General features: G+C 36.4%; 1 protein-coding gene across 1 annotated transcript in view; it reads left to right on the top strand.

Annotated features, from left to right (window-relative positions):
• The first annotated feature begins 15,971 nt into the window (after positions 1 to 15,971).
• Positions 15,972 to 24,433, top strand: part of LOC133546652 (A disintegrin and metalloproteinase with thrombospondin motifs 18-like) — a 197,534-nt gene continuing 189,072 nt past the window's right edge. Inside the window, exons 1-3 of the mRNA XM_061892447.1 lie at positions 15,972 to 16,233; positions 16,291 to 16,360; positions 23,549 to 23,862. Of these exons, the coding sequence (XP_061748431.1) occupies positions 16,150 to 16,233; positions 16,291 to 16,360; positions 23,549 to 23,862 (468 nt within the window). The 5' untranslated portion in view covers positions 15,972 to 16,149. The remainder of the gene's footprint in view (positions 16,234 to 16,290; positions 16,361 to 23,548; positions 23,863 to 24,433) is intronic.

Below are 24,433 nucleotides of genomic sequence, written 5' to 3'. Positions count from 1 at the left end.
CAGGTATGCTGGGTTTTAATCTACCCGGCAACAAGCCCTTGATATGAAAAAAAATGCAGGTGCGCTGGGTTATATTCTACCCGGCAACAAGCAGTTGACATAAAATAAATGCAGGTGCGCTGTGCTTTAATCTACCCGGCAACAACCACGTGATATAAAATAGATGCAGGTTTGCTGGGTTTTAATCTACCTGATATAAAATAAATGAAGATGCGCTGGGTTTTTTTTCTACCTGGCAACAAGCACCAGATATAAAATAGAGGCAGGTGCGCTGGTTTTTAATCTACCCGGCAACAACCACTTGATATAAAATGAGGGTAGGTGCTCTGGATTTTAATCTACCCAGCAACAAGCACTTGACATAAAATAATTGGAGGTATGCTGGGTTTTAATCCACCCGGAAACAAGCACTAGATATAAAATAGTGGCAGGTGCTCTAGACCTTAATCTACCCAGAAACAAGCACTTAAACAAATAAATAATGATAAATGGGTTGTACTTGTATACCGCTTCTCTACCTTCAAGGTACTCAAAGCGCTTTGACACTACTTCCACATTTACCCATTCACACACACATTCACACACTGATGGAGGGAGCTGCCATGCAAGGCGCTAACCAGCACCCATCAGGAGCAAGGGTGAAGTGCCTTGCTCAGGACACAACGGACGTGACGAGGTTGGTACTAGGTGGGATTTGAACCAGCGACCCTCGGGTTGCGCAGGGCCACTCTCCCCACTGCGCTACGCTGTCCCAATATTTAAAAAAAAAGAATATTGATATTAATAAAAGATGCAGGTTTGCTGGGTTTTTATCTACATGATATAAAATAAATGAAGATGCGCTGTTTTTTTTTTCTACCTGGTAACAAGCACCAGATATAAAATAGTGGCAGGTATGCTGGGTTTTATTCTACCTGGCAACAAGCAGTTGATATAAAATATATGCAGGTGCGCTGGGCTTTAATCTACCCGGCAACAAGCACTTGATATAAAATAAATGCAGGTGCGCTGGGCTTTAATCTACCCGGCAACAAGCACTTGATATAAAATAAATGCAAGTGCACTTGGTTTTAATGTACCTAGCAACAATCACTTGATATAGAATAAAATCAGGTATGCTGGGCTTTAATCTACCCGGCAACAAGCACTTGATATGGAATAAAATCAGATATGCTGGGTTTTAATCTACCCGGAAACATATACGTGATATAAAATAAATGCAGGTGCACTGCGTTTAATCTACCCGGCAACAAGCACTTAATATTAAATAAATGCAGGTATGCTGGGTTTTAATCTACCCGGCAACAAGCACTTGATATTAAATATATGCAGGTGCGCTGGGTTTTATTCTACCCAGCAACAAGCACTTGATGTAAAATAAACGCAGGTGCGCTGGGCTTTAATCTACCCAGCAACAAGCACTTGATGTAAAATAAATGCAGGTGCACTAGGCTTTAATCTACCTGGCAACAAGCACTTAATATTAAATAAATGCAGGTATGCTGGGTTTTAATCTACCCGGCAACAAGCACTTGATATTAAATATATGCAGGTGCACTGGGTTTTATTCTACCCAGCAACAAGCACTTGATGTAAAATAAACGCAGGTGCGCTGGGCTTTAATCTACCCGGCAACAAGCACTTGATATAAAATAAACGCAGGTGCGCTGGGCTTTAATCTACCCGGCAACAAGCACATCAAAGACAGTTATTCTTGTTGTGGACAGGAACTACCTCCTTGCCTCCTCCCCCTCGTCTCCTACCACCTAGATGACAAACTGAGGACGCCCCCTCCCCACGTAATAACCCCCCTCTCACTTCAAAGTGAAACCGGGGAATCCCAAATCCTCATAGTGTGGAGGTGTCGGCTGATGAGGGCGGCCATTTCCTCGCTGAATCCTCTTCAGATGTCTGGAGAAAGAGAAACAGCGATTGCACCTGGGAGGACCAGGTCGCTACCGATCTTGCCACAGGAAGTAGATTTGTGTCACGCCCAAACAAGGTCACTCAGATGAATGATTTCAATCCAAGCAACCATAGTTCCTCGGAAGAGAACCAGCACCCTCTGTATTTGTTCTCAAGAGTTCTGCACATTTTGGTCAAAATCAAATCGAGGGTTTAAGATTTAGATTTTTCCCCCGTGTTACGTGGAGCGTGGCAGCAAGCAGCATATCATGCATTGTCATCGCTAAAGCAGCCATTTTTTCGTATCACATGACGCCAGCACAGCACCACCCTTTATTATTATATTTGTGCAAATGTCCAGTCCATTTTCTCCTTTTATCCTCCGTAGTTCAGTGAGACATAAGAGTGGGCAGCATATCCTGCACACTCGTGACTAAACCCAACCAGCCTGAAATTGTCCTTAGTTTATTTATAACGCTTTTTTCCCGCAGATTATTTCACATTTTGTGTCCAATATTCTCTTATTTTAATAAGTTCAGTGAGACATAAGAGTGGGCAGCATATCCTGCACAGTCGTGACTAAAACCAACCAGCCTGAAACCGTCCTTAGTTTATTTATAACGCTATTTTTCGGCAGATTTTTGCAGATTTTAAGTCCAATATTCCCTTTTTTGTTAAGTCAGTGAGACATAAGAGTGGGCAGCATATCCTGCACAGTCGTGACTAAAACCAACCAGCCTGAAATCGTCCTTAGTTTATTTATAATGCTATTTTTCCGCAGATTATTTCACATTTTGTGTCCAATATTCTCTTATTTTAATCATTTCAGTGAGACATAAGAGTGGGCAGCATGTCCCTCACAGTCGTGACTAAAACCAACCCGCCTGAAATCGTCCTTAGTGTATTTATAACGCTATTTTTCGGCAGATTTTAGCAGATTTTGTGTCCAATATTCCCTTTTTTGTTAAGTCAGTGAGACATAACATTGGGCAGCATATCCTGCACAGTCGTGACTAAAACCAACCCGCCTGAAATCGTCCTTAGTTGATTTATAATGCTATTTTTCGGCAGATTTTAGCAGATTTTGTGTCCAATATTCCCTTTTTTGTTAAGTCAGTGAGACATAAGAGTGGGCAGCATATCCTGCACAGTCGTGACTAAAACCAACCAGCCTGAAATCGTCCTTAGTTTATTTATAATGCTATTTTTCCGCAAATTATTTCACATTTTGTGTCCAATATTCCCTTATTTAAATATTTCAGTGATACATAACAGTGGGTGGCATACCCTGCACAGTCGTGACTAAAACCAACCAGCCTGAAATTGTCCTAAGTTTATTGATAACGCTTTTTTTCCGCAGATTATTTCACATTTTGTGTCCAATATTCTCTTATTTTAATCATTTCAGTGAGACATAAGAGTGGGCAGCATATCCTGCACAGTCGTGACTAAAACCAACCAGCCTGAAATCGTCCTTAGTTTATTTATAACACTATTTGTCCACAGATTTTTTGCATATTTTGTGTCCAATATTACCTTTTGTCAATAAGTTCAGTGATACATAAGAGTGGGCAGCATATCCTGCACAGTCGTGACTAAAACCAACCAGCCTGAAATCGTCCTTAGTTTATTTATAATACTATTTGTCCGCAGATTTTTGCAGATTTTGTGTCCAATATTCCCTTATTTAAATAAGTTCAGTGATACATAACAGTGGGTGGCATATCCTGCACAGTCGTGACTAAAACCAACGAGCCTGAAATTGTCCTTAGTTTATTGATAACGCTTTTTTTCCGCAGATTATTTCACATTTTGTGTCCAATATTCTCTTATTTTAATCATTTCAGTGAGACATAAGAGTGGGCAGCATATCCTGCACAGTCGTGACTAAAACCAACCAGCCTGAAATCGTCCTTAGTTTATTTATAATGCTATTTTTCGGCAGATTTTTGCAGATTTTGTGTCCAATATTCCCTTTTTTGTTAAGTCAGTGAGACATAAGAGTGGGCAGCATATCCTGCACAGTCGTGACTAAAACCAACCCGACTGAAATCGTCCTTAGTTTATTTATAAGGCAAATTGTCGGCAGATTTTTGCAGATTTTGTGTCCAATATTCCCTTTTTTGTTAAGTCAGTGAGACATAAGAGTGGGCAGCATATCCTGCACAGTCGCGACTAAAACCAACCCGCCTGAAATCGTCCTTAGTTTATTTATAACTCTATTTGTCTGCAGATTTTTGCAGATTTTGTGTCCAATATTCCCTTTTTTGTTAAGTCAGTGAGACATAACAGTAGGCAGCATATCCTGCACAGTCGTTACTAAAACCAACCCGCCTGAAATCGTCCTTAGTTTATTTATAAGGCTATTTGTCTGCAGATTTTTGCAGATTTTGTGTCCAATATTCCCTTTTTTGTTAAGTCAGTGAGACATAAGAGTGGGCAGCATATCCTGCACAGTCGTGACTAAAACAAACCAGCCTGAAATCGTCCTTAGTTTATTTATAATGCTATTTTTCCGCAAATTATTCCACATTTTGTGTCCAATATTCTCCTTTTTTAATAAATTCAGTGATACATACCATTGGGCGGCATATCCTGCACAGTCGTGACTAAAACCAACCCGCTTGAAATCGTACTTAGTTTATTTATAACGCTATTTTTCGGCAGATTTTTGCAGATTTTGTGTCCAATATTCCCTTTTTTAATAAGTTCAGTGAGACATAAGAGTGGGCAGCATATCCTGCACAGTCGTGACTAAAACCAACCCGCCTGAAATCGTCCTTAGTTTATTTATAACGCTATTTTTCGGCAGATTTTAGCAGATTTTGTGTCCAATATTCCCTTTTTTGTTAAGTCAGTGAGACATAAGAGTGGGCAGCATATCCTGCACAGTCGTGACTAAAACCAACCAGCCTGAAATCGTCCTTAGTTTATTTATAATGCTATTTTTCCGCAAATTATTTCACATTTTGTGTCCAATATTCTCCTTTTTTAATAAATTCAGTGATACATACCATTGGGCAGCATATCCTGCACAGTCGTGACTAAAACCAACCAGCCTGAAATCGTCCTTAGTTTATTTATAACGCTACTTTTCGGCAGATTTTTATAGATTTTGTGTCCAATATTCCCTTTTTGATTAAGTCAGTGAGACATAAGAGTGGGCAGCATATCCTGCACGGTCGTGACTAAAACCAACCAGCCTCAAATCGTCCTTAGTTTATTTATAACACTATTTGTCGGCAGATTTTTGCAGATTTTGTGTCCAATATTCTCTTATTTAAATAAGTTCGAGACATAAAAGTGGGCAGCATACCCTGCACAGTCGTGACTAAACCCAACCCGCCTGAAATCGTCCTTAGTTTATTTATAACGCTATTTTTCGGCAGATTTTTGCAGATTTTGTGTCCAATATCCCCTTTTTAATAAATTCAGTGAGACATAAGAGTGGGCAGCATATCCTGCACAGTCGTGACTAAAACCAACCAGCCTCAAATCGTCCTTAGTTTATTTATAATGCTAGCCCAGTGCCACTATTTGTCTAAATATTTTTTGCAGATTTTGTGTCCAAAATTCCCTTTTTTAATAAAATCAGTGAGACATAACAGTGGGCAGCATATCCTGCACAGTCGTGACTAAACCCAACCAGCCTGAAATCGTCCTTAGTTTATTTTTAAGGCTATTTGTCTGCAGATTTTTGCAGATTTTGTGTCCAATATTCCCTTTTTGGTTAAGTCAGTGAGACATAACAGTGGGCAGCATATCCTGCATAGTCGTGACTAAAACCAACCAGCCTGAAATCGTCCTTAGTTTATTTTAATGCTATTTGTCCGCAGATTATTGCACATTTTGTGTCCAATATTCTCTTATTTTAATAAATTGAGTGATACATACCATTGGGCAGCATATCCTGCACAGTCGTGACTAAAACCAACCAGCCTGAAATCGTCCTTAGTTTATTTATAACACTATTTGTCGGCAGATTTTTGCAGATTTTGTGTCCAATATTCCCTTTTTTGTTAAGTCAGCGAGACATAAAAGTGGGCAGCATATCCTGCAGAGTCGTGACTAAAACCAACCAGCCTGAAATCGTCCTTAGTTTATCTATAACACTATTTGTCCGCAGATTTTGTGTCCAATATTCCCTTTTTTAATAAGTTCAGTGAGACATAAGAGTGGGCAGCATATCCTGCACAGTCGTGACTAAAACCAACCAGCCTGAAATCGTCCTTAGTTTATTTTAATGCTATTTGTCCGCAGATAATTGCACATTTTGTGTCCAATATTCTCTTATTTTAGTAAATTGAGTGATACATACCATTGGGCAGCATATCCTGCACAGTCGTGACTAAAACCAACCAGCCTGAAATTGTCCTTAGTTTATTGATAACGCTTTTTTCTGCAGATTATTTCACATTTTGTGTCCAATATTCTCTTATTTTAATAAGTCAGTGAGACATAAGAGTGGGCAGCATATCCTGCACAGTCGTGACTAAAATCAACCCGCCTGAAATCGTCCTTAGTTTATTTATAACGCTATTTTTCGGCAGATTTTAGCAGATTTTGTGTCCAATATTCCCTTTTTTGTTAAGTCAGTGAGACATAAGAGTGGGCAGCATATCCTGCACAGTCGTGACTAAAACCAACCAGCCTGAAATCGTCCTTAGTTTACTTATAACGCAAATTGTCGGCAGATTTTTGCAGATTTTGTGTCCAATATTCCCTTTTTAATAAGTTCAGTGAGACATAAGAGTGGGCAGCATGTCCTGCACAATCGTGACTAAAACCAACCAGCCTGAAATCGTCCTTAATTTATTCATGTTATTTTTCCGCAGATTTTTGCATATTTTGTGTCCAATATTCCCTTTTTTGTTAAGTCAGTGAGACATAAGAGTGGGCAGCATATCCTGCACAGTCGTGACTAAAACCAACCAGCCTGAAATCGTCCTTAATTTATTTATGTTATTTTTCCGCAGATTTTTGCATATTTTGTGTCCAATATTCCCTTTTTTGTTAAGTCAGTGAGACATAAGAGTGGGCAGCATATCCTGCACAGTCGTGACTAAAACCAACCCGCCTAAAATCGTCCTTAGTTTATTTATAACGCTATTTGTCCGTAGATTTTGTGTCCAATATTCCCTTTTTTGTTAAGTCAGTGAGACATACCATTGGGCAGCATATCCTGCACAGTCGTGACTAAAACCAACCAGCCTGAAATCGTCCTTAGTTTATTTATAACGCTATTTTTCGGCATATTTTTGCAGATTTTGTGTCCAATATTCCCTTTTTTAATAAGTTCAGTGAGACATAAGAGTGGGCAGCATATCCTGCACAGTCGTGACTAAAACCAACCAGCCTGAAATCGTCCTTAATTTATTTATAACGCTATTTTCCCGCAAATCATTTCACATTTTGTGTCCAATTTTCTCTTATATTAATAAATTCAGTGAGACATAAGAGTGGGCAGCATATCCTGCACAGTCTTGACTAAAACCAACCAGCCTGAAATCGTCCTTAGTTTATTTATAACGCTATTTTTCGGCATATTTTTGCAGATTTTGTGTCCAATATTCCCTTTTTGGTTAAGTCAGTGAGACATAAGAGTGGGCAGCATATCCTGCACAGTCGTGACTAAAACCAACCAGCCTGAAATTGTCCTTAGTTTATTTATAATGCTATTTTTCCGCAGATTATTTCACATTTTGTGTCCAATATTCTCTTATTTAAATAAGTCAGTGAGACATAAGAGTGGGCAGCATATCCTGCACAGTCGTGACTAAAACCAACCCGCCTGAAATCGTCCTTAGTTTATTTATAACGTTATTTGTCGGCAGATTTTTGCAGATTTTGTGTCAAATACTCTATTTTTTTTAAATAAATTCAGTGATACATACCATTGGGCAGCATATCCTGCACAGTCGTGACTAAAACCAACCGGCCTGAAATTGTCCTTAGTTTATTTATAATGCTAGCCCAGCGCCACTATTTGTCTAAGTATTTTTTGCAGATTTTGTGTCCAATATTCCCTTTTTTAATAAGGTCAGTGAGACATAAGAGTGGGCAGCATATCCTGCACAGTCGTGACTAAAACCAACCCGCCTGAAATCGTCCTTAGTTTATTTATAAGGCTATTTTTTGGCAGATTTTTGCAGATTTTATGTCCAATATTCCCTTTTTTGTTAAGTCAGTGAGACATAACATTGGGCAGCATATCCTGCATAGTCGTGACTAAACCCAACCCGCCTGAAATCGTCCTTAGTTTATTTATAACGCTATTTTTCGGCAGATTTTTGCAGATTTTGTGTCCAATATTCCCTTTTTTGTTAAGTCAGTGAGACATAAGAGTGGGCAGCATATCCTGCACAGTCGTGACTAAAACCAACCAGCCTGAAATCGTCCTTAGTTTATTTATAAGGCTATTTGTCTGCAGATTTTTGCAGATTTTGTGTCCAATATTCCCTTTTTTAATAAGTTCAGTGAGACATAAGAGTGGGCAGCATATCCTGCACAGTCGTGACTTAAACCAACCAGCCTGAAATCGTCCTTAGTTTATTTTAATGCTATTTGTCCGCAGATTATTGCACATTTTGTGTCCAATATTCTCTTATTTTAATAAATTGAGTGATACATACCATTGGGCAGCATATCCTGCACTGTCGTGACTAAAACCAACCAGCCTGAAATCGTCCTTAGTTTATTTATAACGCTATTTTTCGGCATATTTTTGCAGATTTTGTGTCCAATATTCCCTTTTTTGTTAAGTCAGTGAGACATAAGAGTGGGCAGCATATCCTGCACAGTCGTGACTAAAACCAACCAGCCTGAAATCGTCCTCAATTTATTTATGTTATTTTTCCGCATATTTTTGCATATTTTGTGTCCAATATTCCCTTATTTAAATAAGTTCAGTGATACATAACAGTGGGTGGCATATCCTGCACAGTCGTTACTAAAACCAACCAGCCTGAAATTGTCCTTAGTTTATTGATAACGCTTTTCTTCCGCAGATTATTTCACATTTTGTGTCCAATATTCTCTTATTTTAATCATTTCAGTGAGACATAAGAGTGGGCAGCATATCCTGCACAGTCGTGACTAAAACCAACCAGCCTGAAATTGTCCTTTATTTATTTATAATGCTATTTTTCCGCAGATTATTTCACATTTTGTGTCCAATATTGTCTTATTTAAATAAGTTCAGTGAGACATAAGAGTGGGCAGCATATCCTGCACAGTCGTGACTAAAACCAACCAGCCTGAAATCGTCCTTAATTTATTTATGTTATTTTTCCGCAGATTTTTGCATATTTTGTGTCCAATATTCCCTTTTTTGTTAAGTCAGTAAGACATAAGAGTGGGCAGCATATCCTGCACAGTCGTGACTAAAACCAACCAGCCTGAAATCGTCCTTAGTTTATTTATAATGCTATTTTTCCGCAGATTATTTCACATTTTGTGTCCAATATCCCCTTTTTTCTTAAGTTCAGTGAGACATAAGAGTGGGCAGCATATCCTGCACAGTCGTGACTAAAACCAACCCGCCTGAAATCGTCCTTAATTTATTTATAACGCTATTTTTTGGCAGATTTTTGCAGATTTTAAGTCCAATATTCCCTTTTTTGTTAAGTTCAGTGAGACATAAGAGTGGGCAGCATATCCTGCACAGTCGTGACTAAAACCAACCCGCCTGAAATCGTCCTTAATTTATTTATAACGCTATTTTTTGGCAGATTTTTGCAGATTTTAAGTCCAATATTCCCTTTTTTGTTAAGTCAGTGAGACATAAGAGTGGGCAGCATATCCTGCACAGTCGTGACTAAAACCAACCAGCCTGAAATCGTCCTTAGTTTATTTTTAACGCAAATTGTCCACAGATTTTTGAAGATTTTGTTTCCAATACTCTCTTTTTTTTAATAAATTCAGTGATACATACCATTGGGTGGCATACCCTGCACAGTCGTTACTAAAACCAACCAGCCTGAAATTGTCCTTAGTTTATTGATAACGCTTTTTTTCCGCAGATTATTTCACATTTCGTGTCCAATATTCTCTTATTTTAATCATTTCAGTGAGACATAAGAGTGGGCAGCATATCCTGCACAGTCGTGACTAAAACCAACCAGCCTAAAATCGTCCTTAGTTTATTTATAAAGCTATTTTTCCGCAGATTATTTCACATTTTGTGTCCAATATCCCCTTTTTAATAAGTTCAGTGAGACATAAGAGTGGGCAGCATATCCTGCACAGTCGTGACTAAAACCAACCCGCCTGACTTCGTCATACCACCTTTTTCACTGGGAGTTGCACACGTTTCAGATCACATTTCACCTGGTTTTAAAAAAGCCTGAGACAAAGTTCCCCGGAGCGGAACCAACCTTGTGAGTCTGGTCTCGGTCTTGGCGGCGCGCGCACATATTTAACAGCAGCAGGGCTGCCAGATCGGGTGAATTCTGATCTGATCCGAGACGGGGGGTGTCATGGAAAGATGAGTGGCAGGCAAACAGATGTCTTCCGGCGGAGAAAATAGTTCCTGGCACGTCTCCGAGGGGAAATGATAGGCTTATAGACGAAGTCCTGGTAGATGGAAAACATGGTTATGGTTTTTGTCTAAATGTGGCAAACTCAAACCTGGTACACTTCACCACATTTTTCCTTTAACGCAATTATTTCCAACACGTATAACAGACTTTTAGACACCGACAAGTGCGTTCGAAAAGAACATTTTGCGTCGGGAACAGAAATTTTACATTTAATACATTTATGGTATAAGTCTATGTTGTTATGTTTATTTTATGTTTTTATGTTTGGTCTTACAAACCTAAATGAAGGAGGAAGTCTGGAAAAAATGTCCTCAACAAGACTTCTGGAGCTTCTGTTTCTTCGTGCTGTTAACTATCTGTCCGCCGAACATGTGTACGGTACTCCCGCCACCCAGCAGGGGGCGACAGCGAGGCATACGTGTCACAATATAGTGTGTGAGTAGACGAACCATCGACCCTGAAAAAAATCACAAAAAAATAGCAAAAATGTTGAATGTTTTGCGATGCTTTTTTGTATGTGTGTCGTCAACTCCAGCGAGCAAAACCGGTTCAATACACGTAACGCTGAATTTTACCAGCAGAAGGCGATAAAGCTACACCGTAGGTGTTAAACTGCAGGTGTGCAATGTTTGCTGTGTGAATTAACCCTAAAAATTCTATTTTATTTGTGTAGAATACACAATGGATGTTACTATGTTTATTTTATGTTTTTATGTTCGGTCTTACAAACCTAAATGAAGGAGGAAGTCTGGAAAAAATGTCCTCAACAAGACTTCTGGAGCTTCTGTTTCTTCGTGCTGTTAACTATCTGTCCGCCGAACATGTGTACGGTACTCCCGCCACCCAGCAGGGGGCGACAGCGAGGCATACGTGTCACAATATAGTGTGTGAGTAGACGAACCATCGACCCTGAAAAAAATCACAATAAAACGCAAAAATTTTGAATATTTTGCGATGCATTTTTGTATGTGTGTCGTCAACTCCGGCGATCAAAACCGGTTCAATACACGTAGCGCTGAATTTGACCAGCAGAAGGCGATAAAGCTACACCGTAGGTGTTAAACTACAGGTGTGCAATGTTTGCTGGGTGAATTAACCCTAAACATTTTGTTTTATTTGTGTAAAATACACAATGGATGTCACTATGTTATTATGTTTATTTTCTGCTTTTATGTTCGGTCTTACAAACCTAAATGAAGGAAGAAGTGTGACAAAAATGTCCTCAACAAGACTTCTGGAGCTTCTGTTTCTTCGTGCTGTTAACTATCTGTCTGCCGAACATGTGTACGGTACTCCCGCCACCCAGCAGGGGGCGACAGCGAGGCATACGTGTCACAATATAGTGTGTGAGTAGACAAACCATCGACCCTGAAAAAAAACACAAAAAAATAGCAAAAATGTTGAATGTTTTAGGATGCTTTTTATTATGTGTGTCGTCAACTCCAGCGAGCAAAACCGGTTCAATACACGTAGCGCTGAATTTTACCAGCAGAAGGCGATAAAGCTACACCGTAGGTGTTAAACTGCAGGTGTGCAATGTTTGCTGTGTGAATTAACCCTAAAAATTATATTTTATTTGTGTAGAATACACAATGGATGTTACTATGTTTATTTTATGTTTTTATGTTCGGTCTTACAAACCTAAATGAAGGAGGAAGTCTGGAAAAAATGTCCTCGACAAAACTTCTGGAGCTTCGGTTTCTTCGTGCTGTTAACTATCTGTCCGCCGAACTTGTATACGGTACTCCCGCCACCCCGCAGGGGGCGACAGCGAGGCATACGTGTCACAATATAGTGTGTCAGTAGACGAACCATCGACCCTGAAAAAAATCACAGTAAATCGCAAAAATGTTGAATGTTTTGCGATGCTTTTTTGTATGTGTGTCGTCAACTCCGGCGAGCAAAACCGGTTCAATAAACGTAGCGCTGAATTTTACCAGCAGAAAGCTACACCGTAGGTGTTAAACAACAGGTGTAGTGTTTGAGTTAAAAAACCATTGACGCTGAAAAAAAAATCACAATAAATCGCAAAAATCTAACTTTTAACAGCGACCGGATGACAAATTTCGAATGTGTTCCGATGTTTTTTTGTATTTGTGTCGTCAACTCCGGCGATCCAAACCGGTTCAATACACGTAGCGCTGAATTTGACCAGCAGAGGCCAATAAAACTACGACATGGATGTTTAACCACAGGTGTGCAATGTTTGCTGTGTGAATTAACCCTAAACATTCTGTTTTATTTGTGTAAAATACACAATGGATGTCACTATGTTATTATGTTTATTTTATGTTTATTTCATGTGAATAGTATAAATACAGTCTGTTATACAGCATTATCCACATGTGAATAACATAAATACAGTCTATTATACAGCATTATTCACATGTGACTAACACAAATACAGTCTTATACAGCATTTGCATGTGAATAATTTAAATACAGTCTATTATACAGCATTATTCACATGTGAATAACATAAATATAGTCTATTATACAGCATTATCCACATGTAAAATAATATAAAAAACAGTCTATTATACAACATTATTCACATGTAAATAATATAAATACAGTTGATTATACAGCATTATTCACATGTGAATAACATAAATACAGTCTATTATACAGCATTATTCACATGTAAATAACATACATACAGTCTATTATACAACATTATTCACATGTAAATAATATAAATACAGTCGATTATACAACATTATTCACATGTGAATAACATAGTCTATTATAAAGAATTATTCACATGTGAATAATATAGTCTATTATACAGCATTATTAACATGTGAATAACATAAATAGTCTATTATACAGTGTTATTCACATGTACAATAATATAAAAACAGTATTATACAACATTATTCACATGTAAATAATATAAATACAGTTGATTATACAGCATTATTCACATGTGAATAACATAAATACAGTCTTATACAACATTATTCACATGTAAATATAAATACAGTCGATTATACAGAATTATTCACATGTGAATAACATAGTCTATTATAAAGAATTATTCACATGTGAATAATAGTCTATTATACAGCATTATTCACATGTAAAAATATTATAAATATGTCTATTTACAGCATTATTCACATGTGAATAACATAAATACAGTCTATTATACAGCATTATTCACATGTGAGTAACTTAAATACAGTCTATTATACAGCATTATTCACATGTAAAAATATAAATACGTCAATTATACAGCATTATTCACATGTCAATAATATAAATACAGTCGATTATACAGAATTATTCACATGTGAATATCATAGTCTATTATAAAGAATTATTCACATGTGAATAATATACTCTATTATACAGCGTTATTCACAGGTAAAAATAATATAAATATGTCTATTATACAACATTATTCACATGTGAATAACATAAATACAGTCTATTATACAGCATTATTCACATGTGAATAACATAAATATAGTCTATTATACAGCATTATTCACATGTGAGTAACTTAAATACAGTCTATTATACAGCATTATTCACATGTAAAAACATAAATACGTCAATTATACAGCATTATTCACATGTGAATAACATAAATAGTCTATTATACAGCATTATTCACATGTGAATAATATAAATACAGTCTATTATACAGCGTTATTCACATGTAAAAATATAAATACGTCTATTATACAGCATTATTCACATGTAAAAATATAAATACGTCAATTATACAGCATTATTCACATGTCAATAGTATAAATACAGTCGATTATACAGAATTATTCATATGTGAATAACATAGTCTATTATGCAGCATTATTCACATGTAAATAATATAAATACAGTCGATTATAAAGAATTATTCACATGTGAATAACAGTCTATTATAAAAAATTATTCACATGTGAATAACATAAATACAGTCTATTATACAGCATTATTCACATGTGAATAACATAAATACAGTCTATTATACAGCATTATTCACATGTGAATAATGCTGTATAATAGACTATTTATATTATTCACATGTGAATAACACTGTATAATAGACTATTTATATTATTCACATGTGAATAACATAAATACAGTCTATTATACAGCATTATTCACATGTGAATAATATAAATAGTCTATTATACAGTGTTATTCACATGTGAATAATATAAATAGTCTATTATACAGTGTTATTCACATGTAAAAATAATATAAATCTATTATATAGTGTTATTCACATGTGAATAACATAAATACAGTCTATTATACAACATTATTCACATGTGAATAATATAAATACAGTCTATTATACAGCATTATTCACATGTGAATAATACAAATACAGTCTATTATACAGCATTATTCACATGTGAGTAACATAAATACAGTCTATTATACAGCATTATTAACATGCAAATAACATAAATACAGTCTATTATACAGCATTATTCACATGTGAATAATGCTGTATAATAGACTATTTATATTATTCACATGTGAATAACACTGTATAATAGACTATTTATATTATTCACATGTGAATAACATAAATACAGTCTATTATACAGCATTATTCACATGTGAATAATATAAATAGTCTATTATACAGTGTTATTCACATGTGAATAATATAAATAGTCTATTATACAGTGTTATTCACATGTAAAAATAATATAAATCTATTATATAGTGTTATTCACATGTGAATAACATAAATACAGTCTATTATACAACATTATTCACATGTGAATAATATAAATACAGTCTATTATACAGCATTATTCACATGTGAATAATACAAATACAGTCTATTATACAGCATTATTCACATGTGAGTAACATAAATACAGTCTATTATACAGCATTATTAACATGCAAATAACATAAATACAGTCTATTATACAACATTATTCACATGTGAATAACATAAATACAGTCAATTATGCAGCATTATTCACATGTGAATAATGTAAATACAGTCGATTATACATTTAAGCATTATTATGCATTATACAGTCTGATGGCTGTCGGTATGAAAGAGTTACATTCATTACGTCATGTTACATTTCACCTTTTTGCACTTTTGTCACACTTTTTAAAGTTATTTTATTTTTTCAATTTTAATAGTATTTGTAGAAAGTGCCGCGGGCCGTTAAAAAGAGGAACTGCGGGGGTCAAATGGCCCCCCGGGGCCTCACTTTGGACACCCCCTGGTTTAAAGTAACGCTACTGGGTCAATTTGACGCGATGGTCGCATTTGCACATGAAAAGTGTGAAAATGTTGTCGCGCGTGTTGGAGGACAAACGCCACATTGCGCATGCTTGACTTCTCAGCACGCGCGGTAAAACGCGTGTGAACGCTCGGACAGGCGCTGCCGCGCGTGCACGCGTAAGGTGCGCGCGCGTGGTCCCGTGATGCCGCGCGCTGATTGGCCACCCCCTCCCCCCACCAACCCCACCAACAACCACCCAAGCGCGCATGACTCGCGCGCCTCCACCCGGGCGCGCAATGCCGCCCATGCGCACTCAGTCGAGCAGCCGCGGCAGGAGCGCACCTTCACGCACACTCATGACCGGGCGCCGCGCCACCACCTGCGGACCTCACCTGAGCACGCGAGGAGCCGCGTGGGGAGGGGGTCCACGGTAATGACGGCGACGCGGGCGCTCTTTTAGGGCTGCGCGCGCGCTTTTAGGAGCGGCAACCATGGACTGTCTGCTGCTCCTCCTCTGGACCCTGGCCGCGCCGGCCGGGCTGCGCTCCACGCCGCTCACCTGGACCTTCATCCGGGTATGTTGCCGCTCCCACGTCTTGCGTGCCCCGCTAAAGTTCCTCCTTCTCGGGCAGACCCTGCACGCCTGCTGCGCGCACTCCTCCCGGGCGGAGGCGGCCAGTCCCGGCCAGGGTCTCAACCACGGTGAGTGCCCCCGGGCCCCCGGGACCCCTCCTTGTGTTATGGTAGTGATGCAAGGCAACATTCAATAGAGCGCGACTGTTCACAAATTGTGCATTTTAAATGTGCGGCTGTGCTTTTTCTTTGGCTTTTTGGTGTGTTTTTTTTTTTTTACATTTTCAGGAACATTAATACTTTCTCAATGAAGTAAAAAATTAAAAGGGCTGCAACTGACGATTATTCTTAGTCATCCAGTCGATTATTTAGTTCGATTAAACACACTTTATAGCCTCAATGTGTATCATTTCCGGGGGAAATTGTTAAAAAAAAAAAAAATTGCTTGCAATAACAATATTTTTTATAAATGCGATTAAAAATAGAAAATTAACTTTTAACACATGCTTAAGTTGTTGGTTTTTTTTTTTAACACTTTTTTACGAAAAAAACTTTTTTAAATTTTTGGGTGAAATATGACATTAATTACAAGGGATGTAACTACCAGTTATTTTAGTAATCTAGTAGTCTGTCCATTATTTTGGTCGATTAATCGCATTAAACACACTTTATAGCCTCGATATTGCAAATTTTTGCGAGATTAAATTTTTGCTATTTTTAATGTCCATGATCAACTTCCGGTCTATCTGTTGATCATAAGTATTTTTTTTTGTTTTATTTTATGCCTTTGTTGTCCCAGAAAACTTAGGTTTAGGTTTTTTTGTACAACCCCGCCGGGAAAAAAATGTGTTTTTTTTGCGATTATTTTGTCCGATTAATGACATTGACATTTTTTTTTTTGTTTGCGTAATATGACATCAATTACAAGGGCTAAAACCTACCGATTATTTTAGTAATCGAATAATCTGTCGATTATTTTGTTAGATTAATCACATTAAACACACTTTATAGCCTCAATGTGTATCATTTCCGGGGGAAATTGTTAACAAATAAAAAGTTTGCTTGCAATAACATATTTTTTATAAATTTGATTAAAAATAAAAAATTCACTTTTAACACATGCTTAAGTTGTTTGTTTTATTTTTTTACACTTTTTTCCGCAAATTTTTTTTAAATTTTTTTGGTGAAATATGACATTAATTACAAGGGATGTAACTACCAATTATTTTAGTAATCTAGTAGTCTGTCCATTATTTTGGTCGATTAATCGCATTAAACACACTCGATATTGCTAATTTTTGTGAGATTAAATTTTTGCTATTTTTAATGTCCATGATCAACTTCCGGTCTATCCGTTTATGATACGTTTTTTTTTTTATTTTATTTTATGCATTTGTTGTCACAGAAAACTTAGGTTTAGGTTTTTTTTTTTGTACAGCCCCGCCGGGAAAAAAATGTTTTTTTTTTTGCGATTATTTTGTCCGATTAATCACATTGACATTTTTTTTGTTGTTTGCGTAATATGACATCAATTACAAGGGCTAAAACCTACCGATTATTTTAGTAATCGAATAATCTGTCGATTATTTTGTTAGATTAATCACATTAAACACACTTTATAGCCTCAATGTGTATCATTTCCGGGGGAAATTGTTAAAAAATACAAAAGTTTGCTTGCAATAACATATTTTTTATAAATTTGATTAAAAATAAAACATTAACTTTTAACACATGCTTAAGTTGTTGGTTTTTTTTTTAACACTTTTTTACGAAAAAAACTTTTTTAAATTTTTGGGTGAAATAGGACATTAATTACAAGGGATGTAACTACCAGTTATTTTAGTAATCTAGTAGTCTGTCCATTATTTTGTTCGATTAATCGCATTAAACACACTTTATGGCCTCGATATAGCAAATTTTTGCAATTTTGAATTTGTGCTGTTTTAAATTTTTGCTATTTTTAATGTCCATGATCAACTTTCAGTCTATCTGTTGATAATACGTTTTTTTTTAAATATTTTTGTAATTCTTTTTTATGCCTTTGTTGTCACAGAAAATTTCAGTTTTTATTTACAGCCCCCCCCCCCGAATTTTTTTTAAAAATTTAAATATTTTTTTTTATTTTTGTGTGTGAAATATGACATCAATTACAAGAATTGTAACTACCGATTATTTTTGTAATCGAGTAATCTGTTGATTATTTAGTTCGATTAATCACATTAAACACACTTTATAGCCTCAACGTGTATCATTTCCGGGGGAAATTGTTAAAAAATAAAAAATTTGCTTGCAATAACATCAATATATTTTTTTAATAAATGCGATTAAATATAGAAAATTAAATTTTAACACATGCCTAAGTTGTTTTTCAATTTTTTGGGTGAAATATGACATTAATTACAAGGGATGTAACTACCAATTATTTTAGTAATCGAGTAGTCTGTCGATTATTTTGGTCGATTAATCGCATTAAACACACTTTATAGCCTCGATATTGCAAATTTTTGCGAGATTAAATTTTTGCTATTTTTAATGTCCATGATCAACTTCCGGTCTATCCGTTTATGATACATTTTTTTTTATTTTATTTTATGCATTTGTTGTCACAGAAAACTTAGGTTTAGGTTTTTTTTTTTGTACAGCCCCGCCGGGAAAAAAATGATTTTTTTTGCGACTATTTTGTCCGATTAATCACATTGACATTTTTTTTTTTGTTTGCGTAATATGACATCAATTACAAGGGCTAAAACCTACCGATTATTTTAGTAATCGAATAATCGGTCGATTATTTTGTTAGATTAATCACATTAAACACACTTTATAGCCTCAATGTGTATCATTTCCGGGGGAAATTAACAAATAAAAAGTTTGCTTGCAATAACATATTTTTTATAAATTTGATTAAAAATAAAAAATTAACTTTTAACACATGCTTAAGTTGTTTGTTTTATTTTTTTACACTTTTTTCCGAAAAAAAACTTTTTTAATTTTTTGGGTGAAATATGACATTAATTACAAGATTAATTACAAGGGATGTAACTACCAATTATTTTAGTAATCTAGTAATCTGTCCATTATTTTGGTCGATTAATCGCATTAAACACACTCGATATTGCTAATTTTTGTGAGATTAAATTTTTGCTATTTTTAATGTCCATGATCAACTTCCGGTCTATCCGTTGATCATAAGTATTTTTGTTTTTGTTTTTTTTTATGCCTTTGTTGTCACAGAAAACTTAGGTTTAGGTTTTTTTGTACAGCCCCGCCGGGAAAAAAAAGTTTTGTTTTTTTTGCGATTATTTTGTCCGATTAATCACATTGACATTTTTTTTGTGCGTAATATGACATCAATTACAAGGGCTAAAACCTACCGATTATTTTAGTAATCGAATAATCTGTCGATTATTTTGTTCGATTAATCGTATTAAACACACTTTATAGCCTCAATGTGTAGAATTCTAGGGAAAAATTATACTTGCAATAACCAACGCATTTAAAAAAACAAAACGAATAAATATAGAAAATTAACTTTTAACACGCGCTTAAGTTGTATGTTTTTTTTACACTTTTTTCCGAAAAAATGTTTCGTTTTTTTGCGAAATATGACATCAATTACTAGGGCTGCAACTACTGATTGTTTTAGTAATCGAGTAATCTGTCGATTAATTTGTTCAATTAATCGCATTAAACACACTTTATAGCCTCAATGTGTAGAATTTTAGGGAAAAATTTTACTTGCAATAACTTCAATCTTTTTTTTTTTTTATAAATACGAATCAATATATAAAATGAACTTTTAACACGCGCTTAATTAGTGTTTTTTTAGTTTATTTTATTTTTTTACTCTTAAATGTTCATTACACATCCCAAATTTTAGTTTTGTTTGTTTGTTTGTTTGTTTTATGCCTTTGTTGTCACATAAAACTTAGGTTTAGTTTTGTTTGTACAGCCCCCCCAATTTTGTAAACATTTTTTTCAATGTGTATAATTTGGGGGAAAATTATGAAAATAAAAAACATTTTTTTATGTTTGCAGTAACCTCAATATTTTTTTTTTATAAATGCGAATAAATATATAAAATTTACTTTTAACACGCGCATAAGTTGTGTTTATTTTTTTTTACACCTTTTTCCGAAAAAAAAAAAAAAAAAAAGTTTTTATTTTTTTGTGTGAAATATGACATCACTTACTAGGGCTGCAACTACCGATTGTTTTAGTATTAGAGTAATTTGTTGATTAGTTTGTTCAATGAATTGCATTAAACACATTTTATAGCTTCGATATAGCTAATTTTTGCAATTTTTAGATTGTGCTATTTTTGATTTTTGCTATTTATAATGTTCATGATCAACTTCCGGTCTATCCGTTGATACGTATAAAAATAAAAATAAAATTATGCCTTTGTTGTCACAAAAAACATAGGTTTAGGTTTTTTTGTACAACCCCCTCCCCCTCGGAAAAAAAGTTATTTTTTGCGATTATTTTGTTCGATTAATCACATTGAGCATTTTTTTTTTTTTGGGGGGCGAAATATGACATCAATCACAATGGCTGCAACTACCGATTATTTTAGTAATCGAGTAATCTATTGATTATTTTGTTTGATTAATCGCATTAAACACACTTTATAGCCTCAATGTGTAGAATTTGGGGTAAAATTGTTAAAATAAAAATAAAAAATATATATGCTTGCAATAACCTCGATAACTGTTTTTATAAATGCGAATGAATATAGAAATTCAATTTTTAACACGCACTTAAGTTGTTGTTTTTTTTTTACCTTTTTTTTTTTAGAAATTTTTTTTTTTGCAAAAATATGGCATCAATTAAAAAGTCAGCAACTACCGATTATTTTAGTAATCAAGTAATTTGTTCGATTAATTTTACTAAACTCACTTTATAGTCTGAATGTGTATTATGTGGGGGAAAGTTGTAAAAAAAAATAAAAATAAAATAATGCTTGCAATAACCTATTGTAAATGCGAGTCATCAATATATAAAATTAACTTTTAACACGCGCTTGAGTTGTGTTTTTTTATTTTTTATTTTTATTTTTTACGCTTAAATGTTCATTACACATCCCATATTTTAGTTTTGTTTTGTGTATTTGTTTTATGCCTTTGTTGTCACAGAAAACTTAGGTTCAGTTTTTTTTTGTACAGCCCCCCGAAATATTTTGTTTTTGTTTTTTTCAATGTGTATAATTTTGGGGAAAATTGTTAAAATAAAACACATTTTTTTATGCTTGCAGTAACTTCAATATTTTTTTTTTAATACATTTGAATAAATATAAGGAATTCACTTTAAACACGCGCTTGAGTCGTTTTTTTACAACCCCCCCCCAAAATTTTTTTTTTGGCGAAAAATTACATCAATCACTAGGGCTGCAACTACCGATTATTTTAGTAATCGAGTAATCTGTCAATTATTTTGTTTGATTAATCGCATTAAAAACACTTTACAGCCTCAATGTGTAGAATTTCGGAGGAAAAATGTTAAAATAATAAAAAAAAAAGCTATGCTTGCAATAACCTCAATTTTTTTCATAAATGCGAATAAATATAGAAAATTAACTTTTAACACACGCTTAAGTTGTTTTTGTTACAATTTTTTCCGAAAATTTTTTATTTTTATTTTTATTTTTTGGGCCGAAATATGACATCAATTACAAGGGCTGTAACTACCGATTATTTTAGTAATCGAGTACTATGTCGATTATTTTGTTTTGAGTAATCCCATTAAACACACTTTACAGCCTCAATGTGTATCATTTTAGGGAAAATTGTTAAAATAAAAAATTAAAAATCTTCTAAACATTTTTTTTCAGTCTTATGTAAAAATTATAAACATAAAAAATAAATACAAAATATAATATTCATGTATTATTTCCTGTTACATTTGGCCCTCAATAAAAACCGAGGGCCAAGTACCACAATAATGCCATCCATCCATCCATGTTCTACCGCTTATTCCCTTTCGGGGTTGCGTGGCGACTTGTCCAGGGTGTACCCCGCCTTCCGCCCGATTGTAGCTGAGATAGGCGCCAGCGCCCCCCGCAACCACAATAATGGCCAACAAAAAAGACAGTAGCCTAGTAGGCGTAAGTGTTCATTCAAAACAAGGCAAAGGTTTTATTTAACAAGCTTATTTAATATTTTCGGCCTCATATTTTGAACAGTAACACCGGGTTTGCATATTTCATGAAGTGGTTCTTTGGCGTACCACTAGATGGAGCCAAGAAACACTGACCCAGACCTTGAAGGAGGTACATGTTCAGTTTTTATTGCTTGATACTGTACCTGTATCTCACCTTTTTTGTAAGGGGCGCCGGAAGCTGGCAGTCCTGTCAGCGATCCTGTTCTGTCTCCCTGTAATGTTTGATCCTGTTCTGTCTCCCTGTAATGTTTGATCCTGTTCTGTCTCCCTGTAATGTTTGATCCTGTTCTGTCTCCCTGTAATGTTTGATCCTGTTCTGTCTCCCTGTAATGTTTGATCCTGTTCTGTCTCCCTGTAATGTGTGATCCTGTTCTGTCTCCTTGTAATGTTTGATCCTGTTCTGTCTCCTTGTAATGTTTGATCCTGTTCTGTCTCCTTGTAATGTTTGATCCTGTTCTGTCTCCTTGTAATGTTTGATCCTGTTCCGTCTCCCTGTAATGTTTGATCCTGTTCTGTCTCCCTGTAATGTTTGACCCTGTTCTGTCTCCTTGTAATGTTTGATCCTGTTCTGTCTCCTTGTAATGTTTGATCCTGTTCTGTCTCCCTAAAGTGTTTGATCCTGTTCTGTCTCCCTATAGTGTTTGATCCTGTTCCGTCTCCCTGTAATGTTTGATCCTGTTCCGTCTCCCTGTAATGTTTGATCCTGTTCCGTCTCCCTGTAATGTTTGATCCTGTTCTGTCTCCCTGTAATGTTTGATCCGGTTCTGTCCCCCTGTAATGTTTGATCCTGTTCTGTCTCCCTGTAATGTTTGATCCTGTTCTGTCTCCCTGTAATGTTTGATCCTGTTCTGTCTCCCTGTAATGTTTGATCCTGTTTTGTCTCCCTGTAATGTTTGATCCTGTTCTGTCTCCCTGTAATGTTTGATCCTGTTCTGTCTCCCTGTAATGTTTGATCCTGTTCTGTCTCCCTGTAATGTTTGATCCTGTTCTGTCTCCTTGTAATGTTTGATCCTGTTCTGTCTCCCTGTAATGTTTGTCTGATCTTGTGCTGATTCTGATTCTGCTAAAACCTCAAAGGACACAAAAATGTTTCTGTCCCGACGAGACCAAGAGAACAGGACTTGGGCGTCTTAGTAACTTCCTGTCCTCGGCCCTCCTCAGACTACGCCTTCGCCACCCCGGTGGAGGTGGACTCTCTGGGCCGCTACCTGAGCCACGACGTGGGCCGGCGAGGACGGCGGGACCGGAGGTCGGCCCCGGCGTCCCTGCACTACCGGGTCTCGGTCTTCGGCCGGGACGCGCACCTGGACCTGGAGCCGTCCCCGGTGGTGGGCCCGGGCTTCACCGTGCAGACGCTGGGCTCGGAGGGCGTCGCCACGGTAACGGAGGGCGAGGAGTTCCGGGGCTGCCTCTATCAGGGATTTATCCGGAACCTGTCCTCGTCCTCGGCGGCCATATCCACGTGTTCGGGACTGGTAAGTCTTTGATTAGCGGCGGGTGAAAAAAAACCTGTTGTGGCTGTAGGCAACCCCTTGTCTTACATTCCTGGCTACACGATATGTAAACATTAAAGATGTAAGACTTAATAATCATAAACTGGGGTCAAAATGTCACATTTAAATCCTGCTAAAACTGCGACTGACTCTTTATTTACTGGAAAAGCAGCTCACGCCCTGATCGCTAGCAAGAGTGCTCATTGTTAACCGTAAGCTAGTGTGCTGATCGCTAGATCGCAGCCAGCGAGCTCAACGCTTGATTGCGTCAACTGCGCTGATCGCTGGGTAGCAGCCGGTGCTCTGATTGCTAATTGACGGCTGGCGCGCTAATCGCCAGATAGCAGCTGGCACGCTGATTGCTAACTGGCGGCTGAAAGCTAGTGTGCTAATCCTTATATAGCTGCTAGTGCGCTGAGCGCTGTACAGCATTTATCGAAGCACTGATTGCTTGATTGTAGCTAGTGCGCTGATTGCTAGGTAGAGGCTTGTGTGCTGATTGGCAGCTGGTGCACTAATCGCTACGGAGCAGCTAGTGCGCTGAACGCTTGCC

The sequence above is a fragment of the Nerophis ophidion genome, linkage group LG02 (genome assembly GCF_033978795.1).
Source record: "Nerophis ophidion isolate RoL-2023_Sa linkage group LG02, RoL_Noph_v1.0, whole genome shotgun sequence".
NCBI classification, from domain to species: domain Eukaryota; kingdom Metazoa; phylum Chordata; class Actinopteri; order Syngnathiformes; family Syngnathidae; genus Nerophis; species Nerophis ophidion.
This window is presented reverse-complemented; position numbering and strand designations above follow the sequence as displayed.